This window comes from Salvelinus namaycush, chromosome 20, assembly GCF_016432855.1.
Source record: "Salvelinus namaycush isolate Seneca chromosome 20, SaNama_1.0, whole genome shotgun sequence".
NCBI classification, from domain to species: Eukaryota; Metazoa; Chordata; class Actinopteri; order Salmoniformes; family Salmonidae; genus Salvelinus; species Salvelinus namaycush.
In genome coordinates, this window is record NC_052326.1 from 31,303,906 (window position 1) to 31,331,407 (window position 27,502).

Sequence of the window (27,502 nt, forward strand, 5' to 3'; positions counted from 1 at the left end):
ACTCACAGGAGAAGAGAATTAAATAGAATTCACTGAATGACAAAAATATTATGGGGAAAAACAAATTTGTTGAATTCTAGAATGAGACCACACCTTCCCAATGTGTCCTTGTTACTCAAGTCAGCACCACTGCTCAACAGCAAGTTAAGACATTCAACGTTTCTGCCATCAAAGAGAGAACAGAAATACAAATGAGACGATTATACAACCACTACCAAAAAGCTCACTCTTCATTCAAAATGTGTGTGAACGTGCGCTCACCCTCCAGAGGCAGCGGCGTGCAGGCAGGTTCTCCCCAAGCTGTCTGGGGTGTTTATGTCAAAACCGGCTGATAGCACGTGCTCGTTGCTCAGAGATGATACAATGCTGTACAGCTGACCTGCAGAAAGCACAACACAAAACAGGAAGTGATGTCATACGTGGTGACCACATTGGTCTGTTTCCTAACATGACACAATGAGGAAAAGCAAGAAGTTAAAGAATGTGTTGTATGTAAATGCCCTCTCACATTCTATCTGGTAGAGCACTACTTAGGTCAATTTGAATGTACACTGGAGGTCGACCGATTATGATTTTTCAACGCCGATACCGATTATTGGAGGACCAAAAAAGCCGATATTTTATATTTATTTGTAATAATGACAATTACAACAATACTGAATGAACACTTATTTTAACTTAATATAATACATCAATTAAATCAATTTAGCATCAAATAAATAATGAAACATGTTCAATTTGGTTTAAATAATGCAAAAACAAAGTGTTGGAGAAGAAAGTAAAAGTGCAATATGTGCCATGTAAGAAAGCTAACGTTTAAGTTCCTTGCTCAGAACATGAGAACATATGAAAGCAGGTGGTTCCTTTTAACATGAGTCTTCAATATTCCCAGGTAAGAAGTTTTAGGTTGTAGTTATTATAGGAATTATATGACTATTTCTCTCTATACCATTTGTATTTCATTAACCTTTGACTATCAAGTCTGAATATGGAATGCTATTAAGTCTATGTCTGGTAACAGTAATGTTAATGATTTACCGTCATGTGTTTTGAAGGACTCTGTTGCCATATATGACAAAACTGAAATGCTGAATTGTTTCAATGAGCACTTTGTATCATCTGGTAGGCTGTTTGATTCAGTGTCCTCTGTCTCTGTACAACCCTGTGTGGATGAACCAGTGAGAGCTGGTCAAACTTTTAGCTTTTTGCCATTCTCAGTGCAGGTGGTACATAAAGCTCTGAAATCCTTAGATCAAAGAAAGCCTGCAGGTCCTGATCTTTTGGATCCCTGCTTTTTAAATCTGGCAGCTGATTTCATAGCTGCACCACTTACATATCTGTTCAATCTAACCCTGGAATGTAATGAAATGCCAAAGATCTGGAAATCAGCATTTGTCCTACCACTTTTAAAAAGGGGAGATCCAACTCTTTTAAATAATTATAGGCCAATCTCAAAGCTGTCACCCCTGGTGAAAATACTTGAAACCCTTGTAAGTGAACAGCTAAAAGAGTTTTTATTTACTAACTCTATTTTATCAATGTACCAATCAGGCTTCAGGAAGAAGCATAGCACAATTACAGCAGCCATGAAGGTTTTAAATGATATCACTGAAGCCCTTGACAAAAAACAGCACTGTGTCTCACTTTTTATTGATCTCTCTAAGGCTTTTGATACAGTTGATCATGCTATACTAAAGGCAGAGATTGTTGAGTGTAGGTCTTTCGGAGCATGCAGTTGCATGGTTTGCTAACTATCTGTCTGATAGAACTCAGTGCACTCAATTTGATGGGCTTATGTCTGTTAAATTGTCTGTCCTGAATGATGTGCCCTAAGGCTCTGTACTTGGTCCTCTCTTATTCACTATTTATATAAATGATTTAGACAAAAATGTCCAAAATGCACAACTTCATTTTTATGCTGATGATACTGTTATTTACTGTTGTGCCTCGTCTCTTACAAAAGCTTTCCAGAACTTGCAAACTGCTTTTTATACTGTTCAACATACTTTGTGTCAATTGAAGCTTATCCTCAATACTGACAAAACTAAACTAATGGTGTTTTCTAATGCAAGAAATAGACCTCTGAACCTTTCACCTATTACTACCTGTCAGGCCAAGGAGATTGAGGTTGTAACCTCATATAAATATCTTGGATTCTAATTGATGATGGCCTCTCTTTTAAATTGCATATTCAACAACTTACAAAAAAAATTGAAGCTGAAATTGGGATTTTATTTTAGGAATAAGGCCTGTTTTTCTTTTGAAGCCAGAAGGAGGCTAGTATCAGCTACATTTATGCCTTTACTAGACTATGGGGATATTTTATATATGAATGCTTCCGCTCAGTGTTTGAGATCAATAGACACTCTTTACCATGGCACTTTGAGATTTATTTTAAACTGCAAAACCCTTACGCACCACTGCACTTTGTATACCAGGGTTGGCTGGCCTTCTCTAGTCACTCGTAGGCTCAGTCACTGGTATACTTTTATTTACAAAGCCATTTTGGGTTTACTACCTTTTTATTTGGGCATTTTTATTGTTCAGAAATGTGGTGGGTACTCTCTTCGTTCGCTGGACTTTATCCTGCTAACTGTTCCAAATGTCCGAACTGAATTTGGCAAAAGGTCTTTTATGTACTCTGCGCCATCGTCTTGGAACATCTTACAAAATAATTTTAAACTGGAAGAACTTGTCCCGATTGGTGTTTTTAAATCACTGATGAAGGATTTTGAGGCTGATTCCCTGACCTGTCAATGTTTTTAATTTGCTGTTTTTGATTTTGTTATACTCTTGTGAATTAAATGGTTTTTACTAGATTACTTGTAGTTTTTCATGTTGTCTGTCTGTAATTTTTGTAATGACTTGGTGCTGCCTATCTTGGCCAGGACGCTCGTGAAAAATTTATTTTAAATCTCAATGAGCCCTTCCTGGTTAAATAAAGGTTAAATTAAAAATAAAAATAAATATTGGATGTTCTTATAGCCACTTTAGTATTGCCAGTGTAACAGTATAGCTTCCATCCCTCTCCTCGCTCCTACCTGGGCACGAACGAGGAACACATCGACAACAGCCACCCTCAAAGCAACGTTACCCATGCAGAGCAAGGGGAACAACTACTCCAAGTCTCAGAGCGAGTGACGTTTGAAACGCTATTGGCGCGCACCCCGCTAACTAGCTAGCCATTTCACATCGGTTACACCAGCCTAATCTCGGGAGTTGATAGGCTTGAAGTCATAAACAGCAGAGCTGCTGGCAAAACGCACGAAAGTGCTGTTTGAATGAATGCTTACGAGCGTGCTGCTGCCTACCACCGCTCAGTCAGACTGCTCTATCAAATCATAGACTTAATTATAACATAATAACACACAGAAATACGAGCCTTAGGTCATTAATATGGTCGAATTCGGAAACGATCATCTCGAAAACAAGACGTTTATTCTTTCAGTGAAATACGGAACCGTTCCGTATTTTATCTAACGGGTGGCATCCATAAGTCTAAATATTCCTGTTACATTGCACAACCTTCAATGTTATGTCATAATTACGTAAAATTCTGGCAAATTAGGTGGCCCAAACTGTTGCATATACACTGACTCTGCGTGCAATGAACGCAAGAGAAGTGACACAATTTCACCTGGTTAATATTGCCTGCTAACCTGGATTTATTTTAGCTAAATATGCAGGTTTAAAAATATATACTTCTGTGTACTGATTTTAAGAAATACATTGATGTTTATAGTTAGGTACAGTCGTGCAATGATTGTGCTTTTTTCGCAAAAGCGCTTTTGTTAAATCATCCCCCGTTTGGCGAAGTTGGCTGTCTTTGTTAGGAAGAAATAGTCTTCACACAGTTCACAACGAGCCAGGCGGCCCAAACTGCTGCATAAACCCTGACTCTGTTGAAAGAGATGTGACACAAAGAAATTCATGTTCGCAGGCAATATTAACTAAATATGCAGGTTTAAAAATATATACTTGTGTATTGATTTTAAGAAAGGCATTGATGTTTATGGTTAGATACCTTTTTCGCGAATGCGCACCGCATCGATTATATGCAACGCAGGACACGCTAGATAAACTAGTAATATCATCAACCATGTGTGGTTAACTAGTGATTATGATTGATTGTTTTTTATAAGAAGTTTAATGCTAGCTAGCAACTTACCTTGGCTTCTTACTGCATTCGCGTAACAGGTGGGCTCCTCGTGGAGTGCAATGAGAGGCAGGTGGTTAGAGCGTTGGACTAGTTAACCGTAAGGTTGCAAGATTGAATCCCCGAGCTGACAAGGTAAAAATCTGTCGTTCTGCCCCTGAACAAGGCAGTTAACCCACGGTTCCTAGGCCGTCATTGAAAATAAGAATGTGTTCTTAACTGACTTGCCTAGTTAAATAAAGGTGTAAAAAATATATATAAATAAATGAAAAATTGGCCAAATCGGTGTCCAAAAATACCGATTTCAGATTGTTATGAAAACTTGAAATCGGCCCTAATTAAAATCGGCCATTCCGATTAATCGGTCGACCTCTAATGTACACCTCCATGAAACTTGATTAGTTTCAATCATACAGTTTCCATGGCTGTGTATAAAGGCTTACCTGAGGAGAGTAACTTGCGACAACAGTCTGAAAACCCGTAGAGCACAGCCAAATGCAACGGAAACATCCCATTAATCCCTTGCCTAGAGAGAGCAAGGAGAGCAATAGAGGAATATATGAGACAGGGAAGGAGATAGTGCTGACAGCAGCTTCTCAAATATGTACACAATGAACAAAAACAGTTCCTTTGGAAAGTATTCAGACCCCTTGACTTTTTCCACATTTTGTTACGTTACAGTCTTATTCTAAAATTGATTAAATAAAACAATTTCCTCAGCAATCTACACACAATACCCCATAACGACAAAGCAAAAACAGGTATAACATTTTTTTGCATATGTACACTGCTCAAAAAAATAAAGGGAACACTTAAACAACACAATGTAACTCCAAGTCAATCACACTTCTGTGAAATCAAACTGTCCACTTAGGAAGCAACACTGATTGACAATAAATTTCACATGCTGTTGTGCAAATGGAATAGACAACAGGTGGAAATTATAGGCAATTAGCAAGACACCCCCCAATAAAGGAGTGGTTCTGCAGGTGGTGACCACAGACCACTTCTCAGTTCCTATGCTTCCTGGCTGAAGTTTTGGTCACTTTTGAATGCTGGCGGTGCTTTCACTCTAGTGGTAGCATGAGACGGAGTCTACAACCCACACAAGTGGCTCAGGTAGTGCAGCTCATCCAGGATGGCACATCAATGCGAGCTGTGGCAAGAAGGTTTGCTGTGTCTGTCAGCGTAGTGTCCAGAGCATGGAGGCGCTACCAGGAGACAGGCCAGTACATCAGGAGACGTGGAGGAGGCCGTAGGAGGGCAACAACCCAGCAGCAGGACCGCTACCTCCGCCTTTGTGCAAGGAGGAGCAGGTGGAGCACTGCCAGAGCCCTGCAAAATGACCTCCAGCAGGCCACAAATGTGCATGTGTCTGCTCAAACGGTCAGAAACAGACTCCATGAGGGTGGTATGAGGGCCTGACGTCCACAGGTGGGGGTTGTGCTTACAGCCCAACACCGTGCAGGACGTTTGGCATTTGCCAGAGAACACCAAGATTGGCAAATTCGCCACTGGCGCCCTGTGCTCTTCACAGATGAAAGCAGGTTCACACTGAGCACGTGACAGACGTGACAGAGTCTGGAGACGCCGTGGAGAACGTTCTGCTGCCTGCAACATCCTCCAGCATGACCGGTTTGGCGGTGGGTCAGTCATGGTGTGGGGTGGCATTTCTTTGGGGGGCCGCACAGCCCTCCATGTGCTCGCCAGAGGTAGCCTGACTGCCATTAGGTACCGAGATGAGATCCTCAGACCCCTTGTGAGACCATATGCTGGTGCGGTTGGCCCTGGGTTCCTCCTAATGCAAGACAATGCTAGACCTCATGTGGCTGGAGTGTGTCAGCAGTTCCTGCAAGAGGAAGGCATTGATGCTATGGACTGGCCCGCCCGTTCCCCAGACCTGAATCCAATTGAGCACATCTGGGACATCATGTCTCGCTCCATCCACCAACGCCACGTTGCACCACAGACTGTCCAGGAGTTGGCGGATGCTTTAGTCCAGGTCTGGGAGGAGATCCCTCAGGAGACCAGCCGCCACCTCATCAGGAGCATGCCCAGGCGTTGTAGGGAGGTCATACAGGCACGTGGAGGCCACACACACTACTGAGCCTCATTTTGACTTGTTTTAAGGACATTACATCAAAGTTGGATCAGCCTGTAGTGTGGTTTTCCACTTTAATTTTGAGTGTGACTCCAAATCCAGACCTCCATGGGTTGATAAATTTGATTTCCATTGATATTTTTGTGTGATTTTGTTGTCAGCACATTCAACTATGTAAAGAAAAAAGTATTTAATAAGAATATTTCATTCATTCAGATCTAGGATGTGTTATTTTAGTGTTCCCTTTATTTTTTGGAGCAGTGTATAAACAAAAAACTGAAATACCTTATTAACATAAGTATTCAGACCCGTTGCTATGAGATTCGAAACTGAGCTCGGGTGCATCCCGTTTCCATGGATCATCCTTGAGAAGTTTCTACAACTTGATTGGAGTTCATCTGTGGTAAATTCAATTGATTGGACATGATTTGTAAAGGCACACACTGGTCTATATAAGGTCCCACAGTTGACAATGCATGTCAGAGCAAAAAACAGGAATTGGTCGAAGGAATTGTCCGTAGAGCTCCGAGACAGGTTTGAACCAATCAGGCCTTTATGGAAGAGTGGCCAGACGTAAGCCACTCCTCAGTAAAAGGCACATGAGAGCCCGCTTGGAGTTTGCCAAAAGGCACCTGAAACACTCTCAGACCATGAGAAACAAGATTCTCTGGTCTGATGAAACCAAGATTTAACTCCTTGGCCTGAATGCCAAGCGTCACGTCAGGAGGAAACCTGGCACAATCCCTACGGTTAAGCATGGTGGTGGCAGCATCATGCTGTGGGGATGTTTTTCAGCGGCAGAGACTGGGAGACTAGTCAGGATCAAGTACAGAAAGATCCTTGATGAAAACCTGCTCCAGAGCACTCAGGACCTCAGACTGGGGCGAAGGTTCACCTTCCAACAGGACAACAACCCTAAGCACACAGCCAAGACAACGCAGGAGTGGCTTCGGGACAAGTTTCTGAATGTCCTTGAGTGGCCAGAGCCCAGACTTGAACCCGATCTAACAACTCGAGAGACCTGAAAATAGCTGTGCAGTAACGCTCCCCATCCAACCTGACAGAGCTTGAGAGAATCTTCAGAGAAAAATGGGAGAAACTCCCCAAATACAGGTGTGCCAAGCTTGTAGTATCGTCATACCCAAGAAGACTCGAGGCTGTAATTGCTGTCAAAGGTGCTTAAAGAAGGTTCTGAGTAAAGGGTCTGAATACTTATGTAAATGTGATATTACAGTTTTTTTTTATAAATTAGCAAGAAAAATATAAAAAACTGTTTTTGCTTTGTAATGATGGGGTATTTTATGTAGCTTGAGAGAAAAAAACTGTTTAATCAATATTAGAATAAGGCTGTAACCTAACAAAATATGGAAAAAGTCAAGGGGTCTGAATACTTTCCAGAGATACTGTATAAACGAAACATGCAACAATTACAAATGTTTTACTGCATTTAAGTTCATATGAGGAAATCAGTCAATAGAAATCAATTCATTAGGCCCTAATCTATGGATTTCACAGGCCCTAATCTATGGATTTCACGACTGGGAATACAGATATGCATCTGTTGGACACAGAAACCCTAAAAGAAATGGTCCTCACAATGGGCCTTAAGATCTCGTCACAATATTTCTGTGCATTCAAATTGCCATCGATAAAATGTAATTGTGTTTGTTGTCAGTAGCTTACGCCTGCCCATACCATAACCCCACCACGGGGCACTCTTGACAACGTGGACATCAGTAAACCACTCGCCCACATGACGCCATACACGTGGTCTGCGGTTGTGAGGCTGGTTGGACGTGCTGCCATAGTCTCTAAAATGATGTTGGTGGCGACTTACGGTAGAGAAATTAACATTCAATTGTCTGGCAACAGATCTGATGGACATTCCTGCTGTCAGCATGCCAACTGCATGCTCCCTCCAAACTTGAGACATCTGTGGCATTGTGTTGTGTGACAAAACTGCACATTATAGAGTGACCTTTAATCATGTTGTTTAATCAGCTTCTTGATATTCCACACATGTCAGGTGGATGGATTAGCTAGGCAAAGGAGAAATGCTCACCAACATGTATGTAAACAAAAGTTGTGCACAACATTTTTGAGAAAAACTTTGTGTGTATGGAACACTTCTGGGATCTTTTATTTCAGCTCATGAAAAGTGAGGCCAACAATTTACATGTTGCGTTTATATTTTTGTTCAGTGTAGAAAAGATTTGAGTTTTGCTGCTAGTTTTGTTGAGAGGTCCATTATGTTGCATAAGCAATGTGAGAGCTGATCCTCTGACATTCAGAAGAGACATTCTGCTTCTGCCATAAAGAATGTCTACAGTGGAGTTCTGTGTCTGTTCCGCCACTCACCTGATTGTGTGTGTGCGTGTGTCTCTCACCTGGCCGTGTCAGCACCATTAGTCATCAGGGTGCTAATCAGCAGCTCGTGGCCGTGCTTAGCAGCAACGTGAAGAGGAGTATTGCCATATTTATCTACACAGTCGATCTCCCCACCTGCACACAGAGGAGAGGGGATGTGGTCGGGGCAGAGAGGAGAATTGCACAATACTGTTTTTGACACAGCTATGAGAAGCTATGTAGCTGTTGGAGTTGTGGTGGTTGCTATGGGCTGGTGGGGGGATGAGTGTTGAGTATGTTTGGGTGGGTGGTGAGCTTCAATAGAAGTTTGTTACCTAAAATACTGCAAGCACTTTTCACAAACACTCTATCATTGTGTAGTGTGTGATAATGTTGTATTCATTTTAATAATATTGCAAATATTACTATTATTTTGGATGTGTGTGTGTGGTTACCATTTTGGATAAGGATTTGGGAGCGAGTGAAGCGCCCGTGAATAGCGGCCATGTGCAAAGGGCTCTTCCCTTCTTTACTCTGAGAGAGAAAGAGAGAACACACAAAAACAGTTCATTGTTAGGTAAATAATGAATTTATCTTAAACCTCTGTTGACTAAGACCGCGTCCAAAACGACACTCCATATACACACATATAATGTACTAATATTGAGTTGCACCCCCTTTTGCTCTCAGAAGAGCCTCATTTTGTTGGGGCATGGATTCTACAAGGTGTCAAAAGCGTTCCACAGGGATGCTGGCCCATGTCGATTCCAATGCTTCCCACAGTTGTGTCAAGCAGGCTGGATGTCATTTGGGACGGTGGACCATTCTTGACACACACGGGAAACTGTTGAGCGTGAAAAAAAACAACGTTGTGCCTTGCTGACACCTACACAAAGTTCAAAGGCACTTAAATATTTTGTCTTGCCCATTCACCCTCTAAATGGCACCCATACACATCTCATGGCTTAAAAATCCTTCTTTAAAAACTCTTCTCCCCATCATCTACATTGATTGAAGAGGATTTAACAAGTGACATCAATAAGGGATCTTAGCTTTCAAATGGTCAGTCCATATCATAGTAAGAGAGCTGGTGTTCCTAATGTTTTGTACACATTGTGCTTGAGCATACACTACCGACATACAGAGACCCATTATCAGCAACCATCACTCCCGTGTTCCAATGGTACGTTGTGTTAGCTAATCCAAGTTTATCATTTAAAAAAAAGGCTAATTGATCATTAGAAAGCCCTTTTGCAATTATGTTAGCATAGCTGAAAACTGTTGTGCTAATTAAAGAAGCAATACAACTGGCCTTCTTTAGACTAGTTGAGTATCTGGAGCATCAGCATTTGTGGGTTCGAGTAAAGGCTCAAAATGGCCAGAAACAAAGACCTTTCTTCTGAAACTCGTCAGTCTATTATCGTTCTGAGAAATGAAGGCTATTCCATGTTAGAAATTGCCAAGAAACTGAAGATCTCGTACAACACTGTGTACTACTCCATTCACAGAACAGCGCGAACTGGCTCTAACCAGAATAGAAAGAGGAGCGGGAGGCCCTGGTTCACAACTGAGCAAGAGGACAAGTACATTAGTGTGTCTAGTTTGAGAAACAAACACCTCACAAGTCCTCAACTGGCAGCTTCATGAAATAGTACCCGCAAAACACCAGTTTCAACGTCAACAGTGAAGAGGTGACTCCGGGATGCTGGCCTTCTAAGGCAGAGTTGCAAAGAAAAAGCCATATCTCAGACTGGCCAATAAAAAGAAAAGATTAAGATGGGCAAAAGACACTGGACAGAGGAAGATTGGAAAAAAAGTGTTACGGACAGACAAATCTAAGTTTGAGGTGATCACAAAGAACATTCGTGAGACGCAGAAAAAATGAAAAGATGCTGGAGGAGTGCTTGACGCCATCTGTAAAGCCTAGTGGAGGCAATGTGATGGTCTGGGGGTGCTTTGGTGGTCATAAAGTGGGAGATTTGTACAGTGTAAAAGGGATCTTGAAGAAGGAAGGCTATCCCTCCATTTTGGAGTCCAATTCCATACCCTGTGGACAGCGCTTAATTGGAGCCAATTTCCTCCTACAACAGGACAATGTCCCAAAGCACAGCTCCAAACTACGCAATAACTATTTAGGGAAAAAGCAGTCAGCTGATATTCTTTCTATAATGGAGTGGCCAGCACACTCACCGGATCTCTTGAGCGGTTGTGGGAGCAGCTTGACTGTATGGTACGTAAGAAGTGCCCATCAAGCCAATCCAACTTGTGGGAGGTGCTTCAGGAAGCATGGGGTTAAATCTGGTTAAATCTCTTCAGATTACCTCAACAAATTGATAACTAGAATGCCAAAGGTCTGCAAGGCTGTAATGGCTGCAAATGGAGGATTCTTTGACAAAAGCAAAGTTTGAAGGACACAATTATTTCAATTAAAAAAAAACAGTATTTATAACCTTTTCAACGTCTTGACTATATTTCCTATTCATTTTGCAACTCATTTCATGTATGTTTTCATGGAAAACAAGGACATTTCTAAGTGACCCCAAACTTCTGAACGCTAGTGTATATACAGTGGGCTCCAAAATTACTGGCACCCCTGACTGGCAATGCACAAACAATGCTTAAACAAATATAAACAATATAATTATAGAGATAAACTCAAAATACCAACATGTGAGAAATACTGTACTTTATTAATGTTTCAATGGAACCAAACAAAATAATTGATTGATTTAATTAAAAATCAATGTCCTCCAAATCAAGGTTTCACAATTAATGGCACCCTTAAAGATTATTGTAAATAACATCTACCAAAATTATACCACAAATTAAAGTCTTAAGGAACTATATTGAGCCATTACATCACTTCCTGTTTCACTAGGGTATCAAAATGAGGTAACAGGCATGCAATATCCCTTTGTCATCCAACACCATGAAGAAAACAATAAAACTGGCAGTTCAAAAGAGACAGATGGTCGTAGACCTTCATAAATCTGGTAATGGCTACAAGAAGATCCACAAACGATTGAATATACCACTGAGCACTGTCAGGGCAATTATTAGAAAATTCAAAAGATATGGAACAGTTGAAAACCTCACGGGTAGAAGATGCAAATGCATTTTGCCCCCCAGGATGGGGAGGAGAATGGTGAGAAAAGCAACAAAATCCCCAAGAATCACTGAAAGAATTGCAGGCCTTGGTGGCGTCTCGGGGTCACCAGGTTTCAAAAAGCACCATCAGACGCTACCTCCACATCCACAGGCTCTTTGGAAGGGTTGCCAGAAGAAAGCCCTTAATGACCCCAAGACACAGACGCAAGCACTTGAAGTTTGCCAAACGCCATTTAAATTATGACAGGAAGAAGGTGCTCTGGTCAGATGAGACCAAAATTGAACGTTATGGTCAGATACAGCATCGGCATGTTTGGCGTCGAAACAGAGATGCATACAAGGAGAGGCACCTCATACCCACGGTGAAATATGGAGGGGGGTCAGTGATGTTTTGGGGCTGTTGTAATTTCATAGGTCCAGGGGCACTGGTTAAGATTGATGGCATAATGAATTCCACCAAGTATTAGGCAATTTTGGCTGACAATCTGGTTGCCTCTGCCAGAAGGCTGGGACTTGGCCGTAGGTGGACTTTCCAACAAGACAATGACCCGAAACATACCTCATGATCCACACAGAAATGGTTCTGTGACAACAAAATCAATGTTCTGCCATGGCCATCTCAGTCGCCGGACCTCAATCCAATCGAAAACCTGTGGGCTGAGTGGAAGAGGGCAGTTGATAAGAGCAAACCTAAGAATGTGAAGGATCTTGAAAGGATCTGCATAGAGGAATGGTCCAAAATCCATCCAAATGTGTTCCTTAACCTGTCAAATATTACAGGAAAAGACTCTGCTGTTATCCTTGCCAGAGGTGGTTGCACTTAGTACTAAATGAGGAGTGCCAATAATTATGAAACCTTGATTTTGGTTAAATTTATTTTGTATTAAATAATTGAATGATTTTGGTTGGTTCCATTGAAACATTAATAAAGTACAGTATTTCTCACATGTTGGTATTTTGAGTTTCTCTCTATAATTATATTGTTCATATTTTTTTAAGTATTATTTGTGCATTGCCAGTCAGGGGTGCCAGTAATTTTGGAGCCCACTGTACATACACACACACACACAGTGCATTCAGAAAGTATTCAGATCCTTGACTTTCAGATTTTGTTTCGTTACAGCCTTATTCGGAAAATCATTAAAACGACAAAGCAGAAACAGGTTTAGACATTTTTGCAAATGTAATAAAAAATACAACAGGAAATACTACATTTACATAAGTATTCAGACTTTTTACTCAGTACTTTGTTTAAGCACCTTTGGCTGCGATTACAGCCGAGTCTTCTTGGGTATGACGCTACAAGCTTGGCACACCTATATTTGGGGAGTTTCTCCCATTTATTTCTGCAGATCCCCTCAAGCTCTGTCAGGTTGGATAAGGAGCGTCGCTGCACAGCTATTTTCAGGTCTCTCCAGAGATGTTACATCCGGTTCAAGTCCGGGCCACTCAAGGCCATTCAGAGACTTGCCCCAAAGCCAGTCCTGCATTGTCTTAGCTGTGTGCTTAGGGTCGTTGTCCTGTTGGAAGGTGAACCTTATCCACAGTCTGAGGTCCTGAGCACTCTGGAGCAGGTTTTCATCAAGGATCTCTCTGCATTGCACAATGTTAATCTTTTCCTCATTCCTGACGAGTCTCCCAGTCCCTGCCACTGAAAAACATCCTCACTGCATGATGCTGCCACCATCATGCTTCACCATAGGGATGGTGCCAGGTTTCCTACAGACGTAACGCTTGGCATTCAGGCCAAAGAGTTCAATCTTGGTTTCATCAAACTAGAGAATTTTGTTTCTCATGGTCTGAGTCTTTAGGTGCCTTTTGGCAAACTCCAAGATGGTTGTCCTTCTGGAAGGTTCTCTAATCTCCACAGAGGAACTCCGGAGCTCTGTCAGAATGACCATCGGGTTCTTGGTCACCTCCCTGACAAAGGCTCTTCTCACCGATTGCTCAGTTTGGCCGGGCAGCCGGCTCTTGGAAGAGTCTTGGTGGTTTCAAACTTGTTCCATTTTAAGAATGATGGAGGCCACTGTGTTCATGGGGATCTTCAATGCTGCAGAAATGTTTTGGTACCTTTCCCCAGATCTGTGCCTCGACACAATCCTGTCTCGGAGCTCTACGGACAATTCCTTCGACCTCATGGCGTGGTTTTTGCTCTGACATGCACTGTAAACAGTGGGACCTTACATAGACAGGTGTGTGCCATTCCAAATCATGTTCAATCAATTTAATATACCACAGGTCAAATCCAATCAAGTTGTAGAAACATCAAGGATGATCAATGGAAACAGGATGCACCGGAGCTCAATTTCGACTCTCGTAATAAAGGGTCTGAATACTTATGTAAATAAGGTATTTCAGTTCATTTGTAATAAATTTGCTCAAATTAATAAAACCTTTTTTTCGCAATGTCATTATTATAGTATTGTGTAGATTGGTGAGATTAAAAAAAAAAAAAATCTATTTTAGAATAAGGCTGTAACGTAACAAAATGTGGAAAAGGGGAATGGGTCTGAATACTTTCTGAATGCACTGTATATACAGTACCAGTCAAAAGTATGGACACCTACTCATTCAAGGGTTTTTCTTTATTTTTACTATTTTCTACATTGTAGAATAACAGTAATGACATCAAAACTTTGAAATAACACACATGAAATTAAGAGGTAACCAAAAATGTGCTACAAATCTAAATATATGTTATATTTGAGATTATTCAAAGTAGCCTCCCTTTGCCTTGATGACAGCTTTGCACACCTTGGCATTCTCTCAGCCAGCTTCATGAGGTAGTCACCTGGAATGCATTTCAATTAACAGGTGTGCCTTGTTAAAAGTTAATTTGTGGAATTTCTTTCCTTCTTAATGCGTTTGAGCCAATCAGTTGTGTTGTGACAAGGTAGGGGTGGTATACAGACGATAGCCCTATTTGGTAAAATACCAAGGCCATATTAGAGTTGTTCTTGATATGATAAGCAAAGAGAAATGACAGTCCATCATTACTTTAAGACATGAAGGTCAGTCAATTCGGAAAATTTCAAGAACTTTTAAAGTTTCTTCAAGAGCAGTCGCAAAAACCATCAAGCGCTATGATGAAACTGGCTCTCATGAGTACTGCCACAGGAAAGGAAGCCTCTGCTGCAGGGGTTAAGTTGATTAGAGTTAACTTCACTTCAGATTGCAGCTCAAATAAATGCTTCACAGTTCAAGTAAAAGACACATTTCTACATCAACTGTTCAGAGGACACTGCGTGAATCAGGCCTTCGTGGTCAAATTGCTGTAAAGAAACCGCTACCAAAGGACTCCAATAAGAAGAGACTTGCTTGGGCCAAGAAACACGAGCAATGGCCATTAGACTGGTGGAACTCTGTCCTTTGGCCTGATGAGTTGAAATTTGAGATTTTTAGTTTCAACTGCCGTCTTTGTGAGACGCAGAGTAGGTGAACGGATGATCTCTGCATGTGTGGTTCCCACCGTGAAGCATGGAGGAGATGTGATGGTGCGTTGCTGGTGACACTGCCAGTGATTTATTTAGAATTCATGGCACACTTAACCAGCATGGCTACCACAGCATTCTGCAGCTATAAGTCATCCCATCTGGTTTGCGCTTAGTGGGACTATCATTTGTTTTTCAACAGGACAATGACCCAACACACCTACAGGCAAAGTAAGGACTATTTGACCAAAGAGAGTCATACCGCAGATTCTCAATTGAATTGAGGTCCGGGCTTTGACTAGGCCATTCCAAGATATTTAAATGTTTCCCCTTAAACCACTCGAGTGTTGCTTTAGCAGTATGCTTAGGGTCATTGTCCTGCTGGAAGGTGAACCTCCGTCCCAGTCTCAAAACTCTGAAAGACTGAAACAGGTTTCCCTCAAGAATTTCCCTGTATTTAGCGCCATCCATCATTCCTTCAATTCTGACCAGTATCCCAGTCTCTGCAGATGAAAAACATCCTCACAGCATGATGCTGCCACCACCATGCTTCACTGTGGGGATGCTGTTCTCGGGGTGATGAGAGGTGTTGGGTTTGCGCCAAACATAGCATTTTCCTTGATGGCCAAAAAGCTACATTTTAGTCTCATCTAACCAGAGTACCTTCATCCATATGTTTGGGGAGTCTCCCACATGCCTTTTGGCAAACACCAAACGTGTTTGCTTATTTTTTCTTTAAGCAATGGCTTTTTTTCTGGCCACTCTTCCGTAAAGCCCAGCTCTGTGGAGTGTACGGCTTAAAGTGGTCCTATGGACAGATACTCCAATCGCCGCTGTGGAGCTTTACAGCTCCTTCAGGGATCTCTTTGTTGCGCCTCTGATTAATGCCCTCCTTGCCTGGTCCATGAGTTTTGGTGTGCGGCCCTCTCTTGGCAGGTTTGTTGTGGTGCCATAGTCTTTCCATTTTTTAAATAATGGATTTAATGGTGCTCTGTGGGATGTTCAAAGTTTCTGATATTTTTTTATAACCCAACCCTGATCTGTACTTCTCCACAACTTTGTCCCTGACCTGTTTGGAGAGCTCCTTGGTCTTCATGGTGCCGCTTGCTTGGTGGTGCCCCTTGCTTAGTGGTGTTGCAGACTCTGGGACCTTTCAGAACAGGTGTATATATACTGCGATCATGTGACACTTAGATTGCACACAGGTGGACTTTATTTAACTAATTATGTGACTTCTGAAGGTAATTGGTTGTACCAGATCTTATTTTGGGGCTTCATAGCAAAGGGGGTGAATACATATGCAAGCACCACTTTTCCGTTTTAAATTTTTAGGAATTTTTTGAAACAAGTTATTTTTTCCATTTCACTTCACCAATTTGGACTATTTTGTGTATGTCCATTACATGAAACCCAAATAAAAAATGAAAAATGACAGGTTGTAATGCAACAAAATAGGGAAAAAAAGCCAAGGGGGATGAATACTTTTGCAAGGCACTGTATATACACATTTGTGCACTATATAAGGAATAGGGTGCCATTTATGGTGCAACCAATCCCTTTTTCCCCAGCCTACTCCAACTGACCTGCATGTTGACGTCAGCACCATTGTTAACTAGCAGCTCGAGGCAAAGCGCCCCGTTGGTGGAGACAGCGGCCAGGTGCAGCGGCGTGCAGCCGCGCTGGTTTGGCTGGTTGACGTTGGCGCCTCGGTTCACCAGCTCGTTGGCAACCGCCTCTTGGCCTGTGTAGCACGCCATGTGGAGCGCTGTGTTCCCAAAAGCGTTGGGCTCGTCAATCTGACGCAGAGATAAAGAGAAGGTAGAAATTAGACAACAACTAGAGATGATGGTGGGGTTTGGGGATGTTATATGGTCCGGAGATAAAATTTAAAAAAAAAAAGCACATTTCAACAATAGGAAACGACCTGACACATGGAGTGACCATATGATGGTGACCTGATGGAGCCTCACCCCCTGACCCCTCACCTCTGACCCCAACCGCAGCAAGTACTTGACCACCTCGATCTGGCCGCTGGCAGCTGCGGCGTGGTGCGGGGTATAACCTCGCTTGTCCCTGCACATGGCGTCCGCACTCCGCGACACCAGTAGCTTCACGATCTCCAGATGCCCTGAGGGAAGAGGAGACAACCATAGAATCATTGAACATATAGACACACACGGATAGGTTAATGAAATCCAAGTCAATCTTCTGCTTGTGCGTGAGGATATGTGATTCGGCAAAGATTTTCTTATCTTTGTACAGTGTATTTGGAAAGTATTCAGACCCCTTGACTATTTCTACATTTGGTTACGTTACAGCCTTATTCTAAAATGGATTAAATAATTTCCCCCCCATCAATCTACCCACAATACCCCATTATGACAAAACGAAAACAGGTTTTTGGACATTTTTGCAAATGTATTAAAAATAAACAGAAATACCTTATTTACATAAGTATTCAGACCCTTTGCTATGAGACTCGAAATTGAGCTCAGGTGCATCCTGTTTCCATTGATCATCCTTGAGAAGTTTCTACAACTTGATTGGAGTCCACCTGTGGTAAATTAAATTGATTGGACATGATTTGGAAAGGAACACACATGTTGATATAAGGTCCCACAGTTGACAGTGCATGTTAGAGCAAAAACCAAGCCATGAGGTCGAAGGAATTGTCCGTAGAGCTCCGAGACAGGATTGTGTTGAGGCACAGATCTGGGGAAGGGTACAAAAAAATGTCTGCAGCATTGAAGGTCACCAAGAACACAGTGGCCTCCATCATTCTTAAAATGGAAGAATTTTGGAACCACCAAGACTATTCCTAGAGCTGGCAGCCAAAAGGCACCTAAAGGACACAGACCATGAGAAACAAGATTCTCTGGTGTGATGAAACCAAGATTCAACTCTTTGGCCTGAATGCCAAGAATAACATCAGGACAACAACCGTAAGCACACAGCCAAGACAGAGCAGGAGTGGCTTCGGGACAAGTCTCAATGTCCTTGAGTGGTCCAGCCAGAGTCCGGACTTGAATCCGATCGAACATCTCTGGAGAGACCTGAAAATAGCTGTGCAGCGACGCTCCCCATCCAACCTGACAGAGCTCGAGAGGATCTGCAGAGAGGAATGGGAGAAACTCCCCAAATACAGGTGTGCAAAGCTTGTAGCGTCATACCCAAGACTGTAATCGCTACCAAAGGTGCTTCAACCAAGTACTGAGTAAAAGGTCTGAATACTGATTTCATTTTATTTTTTAATTCGCAAACATTTCTAAAAACATGTCTTCTCTTTGTCATTATGGGTTATTGTGTGTAGATTGATGAGGAAATTTGTTTTATTTAAATCATTTTAGAATAAGGCTGTAACATAACAAAATGTGGAAAAAGTCAAGGGATCCGAATACTTTCCCAAATGCACTGTATATGAAGATGCCTTGATGGGAAGTCTAGAATGCAAGTTGATTTGTAGATCAGTGAGTCTGATCAATGTACAGTGCCTTTGCTCAGACCAATGAGAGAAGTGTCAGTAACCTCATTCAACCATTTAATGCGGCTGAATTACCTGACGCATGAAAAAAGTGAAGACCGGGCTGATGGAAACATGAAATGCCGGTACAATTTTATAAACGCCGACAATTTGTTTGTTCAATCTTTTTGTGTCTGTAAAATTAATTATGCTAGAAATTGTGGTGGAAATGCCTTTATGCGAAAATATTACTATAATAACCATCATAATGAAGTAAACTTGGAGTCACGCAATATGTTCTGTGGTCCTCCCACTACGACTCGGGAAAGCATGCAGTTTATTAGGCAACAGATGAAATAAGTTATGATGAACTTCACAGGAGGTGAAAGTGCAAGGTGATGAGCTTGATGCTCCTTTCCAATAAATATTGAGGGTCTTATTCTGGTGACGTGATGATCGATGCTTGGCTGCCATTTGACAAATACAAATAATATCGCTCTTATCCATAAGAATATGCGAGCTGTTGGCTAGAGTGCATGTGCCAAGACCAGAGTGGATACATTTGCTACAGTTCGTGACAAAATGCGATGGAAATCCATTTAACTTGTATTTTTCCATTCGGTACATGGGAATTTAACAGCAAAAGTTATTTTTATATGCACTATGTCATCCCGTACAGCCTTTAATCTGCAAAAAGTCTGTTTGATGGAAACATCTCTGGAGGGAAAATGCCCATATTTTTCTATAAAGATTTCAGAACATTCGATTTCAAATCTGTCGCAAATTGTATGGAAACCAAGCTACTTTCAGGAAATGTGTTCATTCTAAGGTCCCACCCACCGAGGTATGCGGCCCAGTGGATTGGCTGCCTCTCCTTCTTATCACTGGCACTCAAGTTCGCCCCTTTGTTGAGGAGCAAATTCACCATCTGGAAACAGACAGCAGATAGTAAGTTAAAACCAGCACACTCAAGACACCTTTCTGAGTAGAGGATGAACAGTTAATCACCTAGGCTACGTCTGAATTGGCACCTATTCCCTATATAGGGGACCCTATGCGGGCCCTGGTCAAAAGTAGTACACTATATAGGGGATTGGGTGCCATTTCAGTGTTACTCATAACCCTCCACCCTATGACCCCTAACCTCCACATGGCCGCTGTGTGCTGCATGGTGCAGGGCCGTCCTGCCGGAGCGGTCTGCTACGTTCAGGCTGCTCAGCTTGGGGATTAGGGCCTCAGCGCAGCGTGTGGCCCGGTTTGCCGCCGCCACGTGCAACGGCGTCTGCCAAAACTTATCTCGCAGATTGACCTCCGCATCCTGCTTCAGAAGCAGCCCCACGGCCTTCTGGGAAAGACGGAAGGAGAATAAATAAAAAGGATGAGGAGTGTGACTATCACTGACATTCATATAGCTACTCATTCAAGAAAGGAGGTGATGGGTTATAAGTATGCAAATTCTATTTCAAAAGCTGAGCAATGCTATTAAGACAGATGAGGAATTCAAGTGAAATGACTGTAGAAGGTTTTACATATAGTACTTGACATCACGGTCTTACTTCGTTCCGTGAGGCAGCTGCCCGATGCAGGGGTGTCAGCCAGCCTTGGTCCTTAGCATTAATACTAGCACCTGAGAGAGAGAGAGCAAACTCAGTCAACCATTCTGTGGCTTTCAGCTCTACTGCACATTCAGCTAATCACAATGGCCCTCAGATCTCAGATGGTCAGTGACATTTGCACACGTCTCTGGTTTCATTAGCAGTATATTCATTTAGGATAGGGCTTATCAACCTCTGACTATAGGGAAGGGTTTCAATGCTGGTTGATATTCTAACAGATAATGAGATGAACCTTTATTCCATAATATGATAGGGATAATTGAGTGAATAATGCAAATCACTCTGAAAAGTGTCTGTCTCATGCTGGAGAACGTTACCTGAATTAATGAGGAGGTCCATAATGTGAACGTCGCCCAAACACGCAGCAGCATGTAAGGGGGTACGGCGTTCTTGGTCCTGAGGAGAGAGAGCAGACAGAGAAACAGTCAGCAAGGACCCAGATTAATGCCCACAGTTGGTTTTGATCACATCATTGTATTAAAAACAAACAGCAAGTTGAACGATACACCTCAAAGGCCGAGAATATAAAACGTAATACCGCTGCTAATAGGTTTGAACTTGAAACCAACTACATAAAATAGCTTTTAATTACAGGATATTGAAAATACAGAAAGAAATAGCCATCCTGCAAAAAACTAAAGTAAAAAGGTATGTCATACATGTTGGCCTGTAGTCCGTCTCCTCAGAATATTCAGTATGAACTATTTTTCACAGAAAATTATTAGTTGGGATTAGGTATGCTGTATCTAAAAATGTGGCAAGACCAGATTTTATTTTTTTCATTCTGTAAACCGAAAGGGCTTGAAATCCACCTCAGTGAGTAAAATTGCTCAGGCATCTTTAGCCTGTTAACGGACCCTGTCCTCCATACTGGAATGTGTGTGTGCAGTGTAAACCCACCAGTGAATGACTCATGACAGTGAAAGGAAGGAAGGGAGGCGTGTGGGGAATGAGGGCTCAGGCCCGGTCTCACCCTCACAGCCCTAGTAAGGAAATTGCTGTCATATTCTCCATACGCATCATTCAATCACTGACTGACTGGAGGAGGAAGCCGTTTGAGGATTTTGGGCCTCCGGGATGAGAGGCTGTTTTAAGGACAACAAATCCCTGTGGGTTTTGGGCGTACAAGTCAAAAATGTTATCTTGCATAGCAAGAATTCATGTTTGGATGCATGTAGGAATCAAAACAATGTTAACCATGTGAAAGTGAAGCAAAGAGAGCTCAACTGCATATTACTTTTGCTGTGGTAGAACAGAATGTCTTCTTTGACTTGAAGCAGTGATTGAATAGCCTGAGGGCTAGTGGCTTCAACTGAGTATTGACAGTGATATAATATTTGACCTCTGCCAAATATTGACTCCATTGTAAATGCAAAATATATTAATATACAATAGAAACTGATTTAGGTTGTTGAGACATTTAACAAATTGCAGCTACTGAATTTACATATTGGCACCAAGCCATATTTGAACCGATGCTGATTGAAAGCATGCACTCAGCAATTTGAGACCCCTTCCTCTCCACTGTAGAAGTTCCTTTCCACTTTCTATACACCACTATTCACATTAGGTGCCCTCACCTTGCCCTGTTTCAGCACCTGTGAAACTAAATGTTAAGACTGGCTGTGTGTGTATTAAGTGGACCTAGAGAATGGTGTCAGGGCTCTAACCTGACAGCCAGCTGGTCAGATTACCAGAGGGATGGACTGAACGAGCGAGGAATCTAGACTGATCGGCCACACACTTGGATGGAAGAAGATGCTTTCAATCTCTCAATGCTAAGCTTTTCCTCCCATCAATCCCTTAACCGTAAACTAATCTTTTCCTTGTCTTCAAATACATGGGGCATATGCACTTGTGTGCAATGCAACCACACACAAAATACAGCTTACACTCAAGATGGTTTTTGAAGAGAACAACATGCACAGATACTGTTGAAAGCTGTGACCAAGAATGTGAAGTGTGAAATACTGTGGGTATAACATTACTGCTCCACATAGCATTATTTATTTACTCTGTTGCGTTAACTATATCTGATTCACAGTTGACAGGAAGGTCAAATCAAATCAAAGTTTAAGGTCACATGCACAGGAGGTCAAAGCCTGTAGAGGATTGGAGAGGTAATTCCTTGCTGTTTAACTGGCTGGCCCATTAAGAAAGTGTCTAGTATGGGTACCATAGGAAATGTGGAGTAAATTGATTCACACAAGGGCATGTTAATGTGTAGCGAGCCATCTTACCAGTGCATTGACTTCTTCATTCTTGTGCAACAAAAACTTCACTTCCTCTGCATTTCGGCTAAATATAGCCTGGACCAGCAAAGTCTGGAAGAGAATATAGACACATTACATATTTTCAGATTGTGCATGCATAACTGACATCCTGATCCTGTAAATAAAAATATATATAATGGACCTGCGTTATCTGGTCCAATTTCTTGCAAACTTCTTTGCATTGTGTTGCTGCATCATGCAAGTTAATATTATAAGAGGTCATTGTCATAGACAGGTGTGGGATCTGGGCATTACGCTATAAAATGTGTGATGCTTCCCTGATAACACGGGGTGGACGAATGACATTAGCTAGCTATCCACTTGACTGGGAATTGCTAAACAGACAGACACTACTTGTCATATTTGCCAACGTTAGCTGCGTGCACCCAACACAACGTACTTCGCTTGGAATTGGAAAACGCCTCACGCACGCAGTAATTAAATCGTAACAGCTGATTGCATTTCTGTACAACATGCAACTATAAAAAGTTAGCGGAATACATAATTATGTCCAATTAGCTCGAGACTTTACCAACACAGTAGTGACAGCCCAGTCCATAGCTAACTAATGCTTACTGCAGCGACGACGTATCGATCTAGATAGCTAACGTTAGTTTCCTAGCTGTCAGTTAGTTGGCTAAGAATGTGACCGTCATTACTCCTATATTGTTGGTTATTGACGTCTAAACAAGTTGTTCATACTGAAAATCATAAAATCCCAAATGCTTAGCCAAATAGATAGCTGGCTACTATTCAGAATATGTCGTCGTCCATACCGATACCAGCTAGCTAACTACGTTAGCTATGGGATGATAGCCTGGATAGGAAAACTGGTGTGTACATGATATTGCCACATTTAGTAGTTAGGCATTAGCAAGCGAACAAATCAGCGGAGATACTTTTAGCAAACAATACAGTCCCACGTTATACTTCATTTTATTGGAGCATGTAAAATGTGATTACACTGTATCGTTAAAATGGCCATAAACGAGCTTAGGCCAAGCACCGTAGTTAGCGAGACCTAGCAAGCTAACGTTAGCTAGCTATCTAACAAACCCGCCCTCATAAGGAAGCAGTGATAAAGAAAACAACGGTTTCCAAAAGGAATACCGACCGTAGCTAGCTTTAATTTGCGTTACCTACCTGGTCTATTATGTTAAGTATTCCCATCTCCTAGTCAGTCAGGCCGGAGATCCTTCATTAGGATCGGGTGGAGATGTAGCTAATTGCGATATTTTTGTTTTATTGTGGTAATTGTTCGGGGAAGGGTTTGTTCTGCGCCCGTGTGTGCTAGCCGTTGTTTATTGCACTGATAGACACAAGTGGTGCGTACTTGAACGTCGGCCGTCGGTAAAAGCTAGTATGTGCAGTAACTACAAGCAGCGACATACAGTGGTCACTTTGAATAGTGCACCACAATCTATCCATAAAATGTGTAAATGTAATAGTTTTAGTAACGTCGTAACTATATCAGAGACAAAACATCTGTCTGCAATGAATATTATACCATCTAACGTTACCTGTCTTATTCAAGAAAACTAGCTGGACAATTCTTTTGTGTTAGGTAGATATTTCAGCTTCTTTTTTGGGGGGTTGAGAAAATTAATCTTCTGTAGCAAGATTTACAAAGTGATGAACATATGGCCGAGGGACAGCTATTGGGGAACTGTGGGGGGATCTTGGAGGGTTCGGGTTCACGTTTTTTTGGCCTGGTGGGAGATCTGCCAACGTGCCCTTGAGCAGGGCATTGTTTCTGTATGATAAGTTGGATTAAGGAATAAAGACAGACACCAATGTTAAGTTCAATAGCCTTGTTAAGCATTGTACAAATCCCCACGCCTGGAGTCTGGGGAACAGTCCAACTAGTCGATTACCTATCAACTAGACTCCGTAACATCATCCTTTTCAATAGAAAGTGCAAACATAACGGCATAACATTGAGTTCTTAACAGTCAAGTCATAACAATTGAAAAGCATGACATTTTCTTTTTACTTCAGCTGTCATCTTCCTTTTTTAAATGTTTTAAATTTTTGAAATATTTTTTTAAATTAACAGACAACAAGTTAAGTCTCTTGCTTACAGAGTAAGCCTGTCCGGTGGCTTGCACAGCCGACCCACCCGTGAGTAAGTATTGGCTCTGACAGGGGTAGGATTAGGGCCACGAGCTGGAGAGTTTGGTGGGGTAGAAGCTTCACCTTCAGTTGGCTCATGTCTCAATTCTGCACCCCTTACCCTTAGGCCTGGACTGTGATCCAGCTCATCTAGGTGAGTGTATGGCATGTTCTGGTTTGTCTGCTCTGCTACGCGCAGATCCACCCGATTGCGACGATAGAGGGAGCCACCAACATCCACCAGGTAAGAACGTGGTGCAACTCTCTGTAGGCATGTGCCCAGCCTCCAAAGTCCTGTGTGGTCTCCCGGCAGCGGTTTCATCCTTATAGTTTCACCCACCTCCAGCTCTGGTAGGTCTCGAGCAGTCCGGTCGTAGAAGCACTTAGCGAGCTGCTTTCTGTGACGCAGTTTGTCCGTGACGCCAACCATGACGCAGGGCTCAAGTAGCTTGTTAGCTACGGGGATAGTAGTCTTCAGACGTCTGGACAGAAGGCGTTGTGCTGGGCTGCTGTCCATGTTTTCGGTGGGTGTGTTCCTCCACTGTAAGATCGCTTTCCATGGGTCGTTGCTGTCGCGCAAGGCCCTGCTTAACAGGTTTTTTGCAATCTTGACAGCTGATTCTGCCTTGCCATTTGCTTTTGGGTGTCTTGGAGAGGAGGTCACGTGGTCAAACTCCCATTCTGAGGCGAAACGCTTGAACTGTGCAGTGAATTGTGGGCCATTGTCCGTGATTACCTTGTCAGGCTGACCTTGCCTTGCAAACTGCGCCTTGCAGCGCTTTATGACCGTCTCTGCAGACAAGTCAGGGAGCAGTTCAATTTCCCAAAAGTCAGAGTAATGATCAACGAGGAGAAGATAGTCCTTTTGTCTGTGTCTTGGCAGCGAACATTCCGCCACCAAATCACATGGTTCTCACAGGGGACTGGAATACTAATTGGGACAACTTCAGGGATGAATTCGAGGACTATGCGCTGGCGACCGGTCTACATGAGAAAACCAACGAGGTACAAGCGGCAACTCTGAGGAGTTTAATGGGCAGCGAATGCAGGCATATCTACCGGCACAATCTCACCCTCACGGCACGACAACAGTGTGATGCAAAGGCTATATTGGATGCATTGGAGAATTACTTCAAACCCGCCAGAAACGTAATTTACGAGCGGTTCGTTTTCGGAAGCTGCAAACAGGAAGAGGGTGAGTCAGTACACAACTTTGTAACCCGTTTGAGAGAGAAATCCGCCACTTGTGAATACGGGGGATTGAAAGATGAACTGATTCGTGACAAAATAGTACTGGGAATTGCAAATGAGAATACGCGCCGGCGTCTACTGAGAGAGAGAGGCTTAACATTAGTAACTGCCATCGAAATGTGCCGCACTGCTGAAGTCACTGACATGAGAATGAGAGCAATGGAAACGGAAACCCCACGCTCCGACGTTGATACTGTTCACGCTGTTGCTAGGCAGACATTCAGACAAAACCAATCGAGGCAGAGTAATTCACCACGAACGGTGAACACAGAGAGCCCCGTAGCATGTAAATACTGTGGGAATACACACACACGTGGCAAAGAGCACTGCCCGGCCTATGGAAAACCATGCAGAGCTTGTGGAACTAATAATCACTTTGCAAAAGTGTGTCTCAAAAGCAAAAGAAGGGTGAGTGAGGGCAAGATTCACTGTGTTGATGATGTTACTCAATGTTCAGAGCTGAACAGTGAAAGTGACATTTACATGCATGAATCCATTGGGGCTGTACACTCAAGAGGGAAGAAATGGTTTGTGACACTACGATTACACAACAAGCAACAACAATGTCAACTGGATTCGGGTGCTACATGCAACTTAATGAGCTACAAAGACAAAATCAATCTGGCACCTGACACACATCTATTTCCAAGCGATACTAGACTAAAGCTGTACTCAGGAGAACTAAGGAGCTCTATGGGCACCTTTGAGACCGAATGTGTTATTCGGGGACGCAAACACAAGCTGGAGTTTGAGATTGTGAAAACCAGTCAAAATCCTCTCCTCTCAGGCTCTACATGCGAACGCCTGGGACTGATGCAGTTCACTGTACCAAATGACCTGCACATTGTGGATCATGTCCAGCATGGACCCCTGTCCAAAGAACAACTACTCAGCAGATATGACGATGTATTCAACATGCCCGTTGAATCAGTGCCTGGGGAGGTACACTTTGAAGTGGATGAGAGCATTACTCCAGTCCAGTGTGCTCCTCGCAATGTGCCCATTGCAATGAAAGTGGCTGTGAAGGCCCAGCTGGACAAGTATGAGGCCGATGGCCACATGACATCTGTGACTGAACCAACTGACTGGATCAGCAATATGGTCATAGTGAAAAAACCAGAGAAGCTGAGGGTCTGCATCGACCCAAAGCATCTGAACCAAGCACTGAAACGATCCCACTACATCATGCCGACACTAGAGGATGTCCTCTATAAGCTTCCCAAGGCCAAGATTTTCACCTTGGTGGATGCCCGAGATGCATTCCTTCAATGCAAGCTGGACGAAGAAAGCAGCTTCATGACTACCTTCTGGACCCCCTGGGGTCGGAAACGCTGGCTCAAGCTCCCGTTTGGTGTCTCAGTGGCGCCTGAGGTATACCAACGCAAGCAGCACGAGTTACTGGCTGGGCTCAAGGGCATTGAACCCATCGCCGATGATATCCTGATCGTAGGCTGTGGTGAAACAGACGAAGAAGCAGAACGCGACCACGATGTGAAGCTCCTGGCACTGATGGAGCGCTGCCGATCAGTTAAGCTTCGTCTTGGCCTGAAGAAGCTGCAGTTCAAGGTGAAAGACGTCCACTTCCATGGCCACATTCTCTCGGCAAAAGGCCTGAAGCCGGACCCAGACAAGGTCCAAGCGATCCTCG

At 42.7% G+C, this 27,502-nt stretch overlaps 1 protein-coding gene across 1 annotated transcript in view; it reads right to left on the reverse strand.

Annotated features, from left to right (window-relative positions):
- Positions 1-23,799, reverse strand: part of LOC120065238 (serine/threonine-protein phosphatase 6 regulatory ankyrin repeat subunit C-like) — a 42,037-nt gene extending 18,238 nt beyond the window's left edge. The window contains exons 1-13 of the mRNA XM_039016055.1: positions 23,635-23,799; positions 22,459-22,542; positions 20,536-20,614; positions 20,159-20,229; positions 19,747-19,947; positions 19,443-19,530; positions 17,128-17,270; positions 16,726-16,938; positions 9,059-9,137; positions 8,645-8,759; positions 4,600-4,682; positions 262-379; positions 94-162 (exon numbers count right to left, since the gene is read on the reverse strand). Of these exons, the coding sequence (XP_038871983.1) occupies positions 94-162; positions 262-379; positions 4,600-4,682; positions 8,645-8,759; positions 9,059-9,137; positions 16,726-16,938; positions 17,128-17,270; positions 19,443-19,530; positions 19,747-19,947; positions 20,159-20,229; positions 20,536-20,614; positions 22,459-22,542; positions 23,635-23,661 (1,370 nt within the window). The 5' untranslated portion in view covers positions 23,662-23,799. The remainder of the gene's footprint in view (positions 1-93; positions 163-261; positions 380-4,599; positions 4,683-8,644; positions 8,760-9,058; positions 9,138-16,725; positions 16,939-17,127; positions 17,271-19,442; positions 19,531-19,746; positions 19,948-20,158; positions 20,230-20,535; positions 20,615-22,458; positions 22,543-23,634) is intronic.
- Between the last annotated feature and the right edge of the window lie 3,703 nt (positions 23,800-27,502).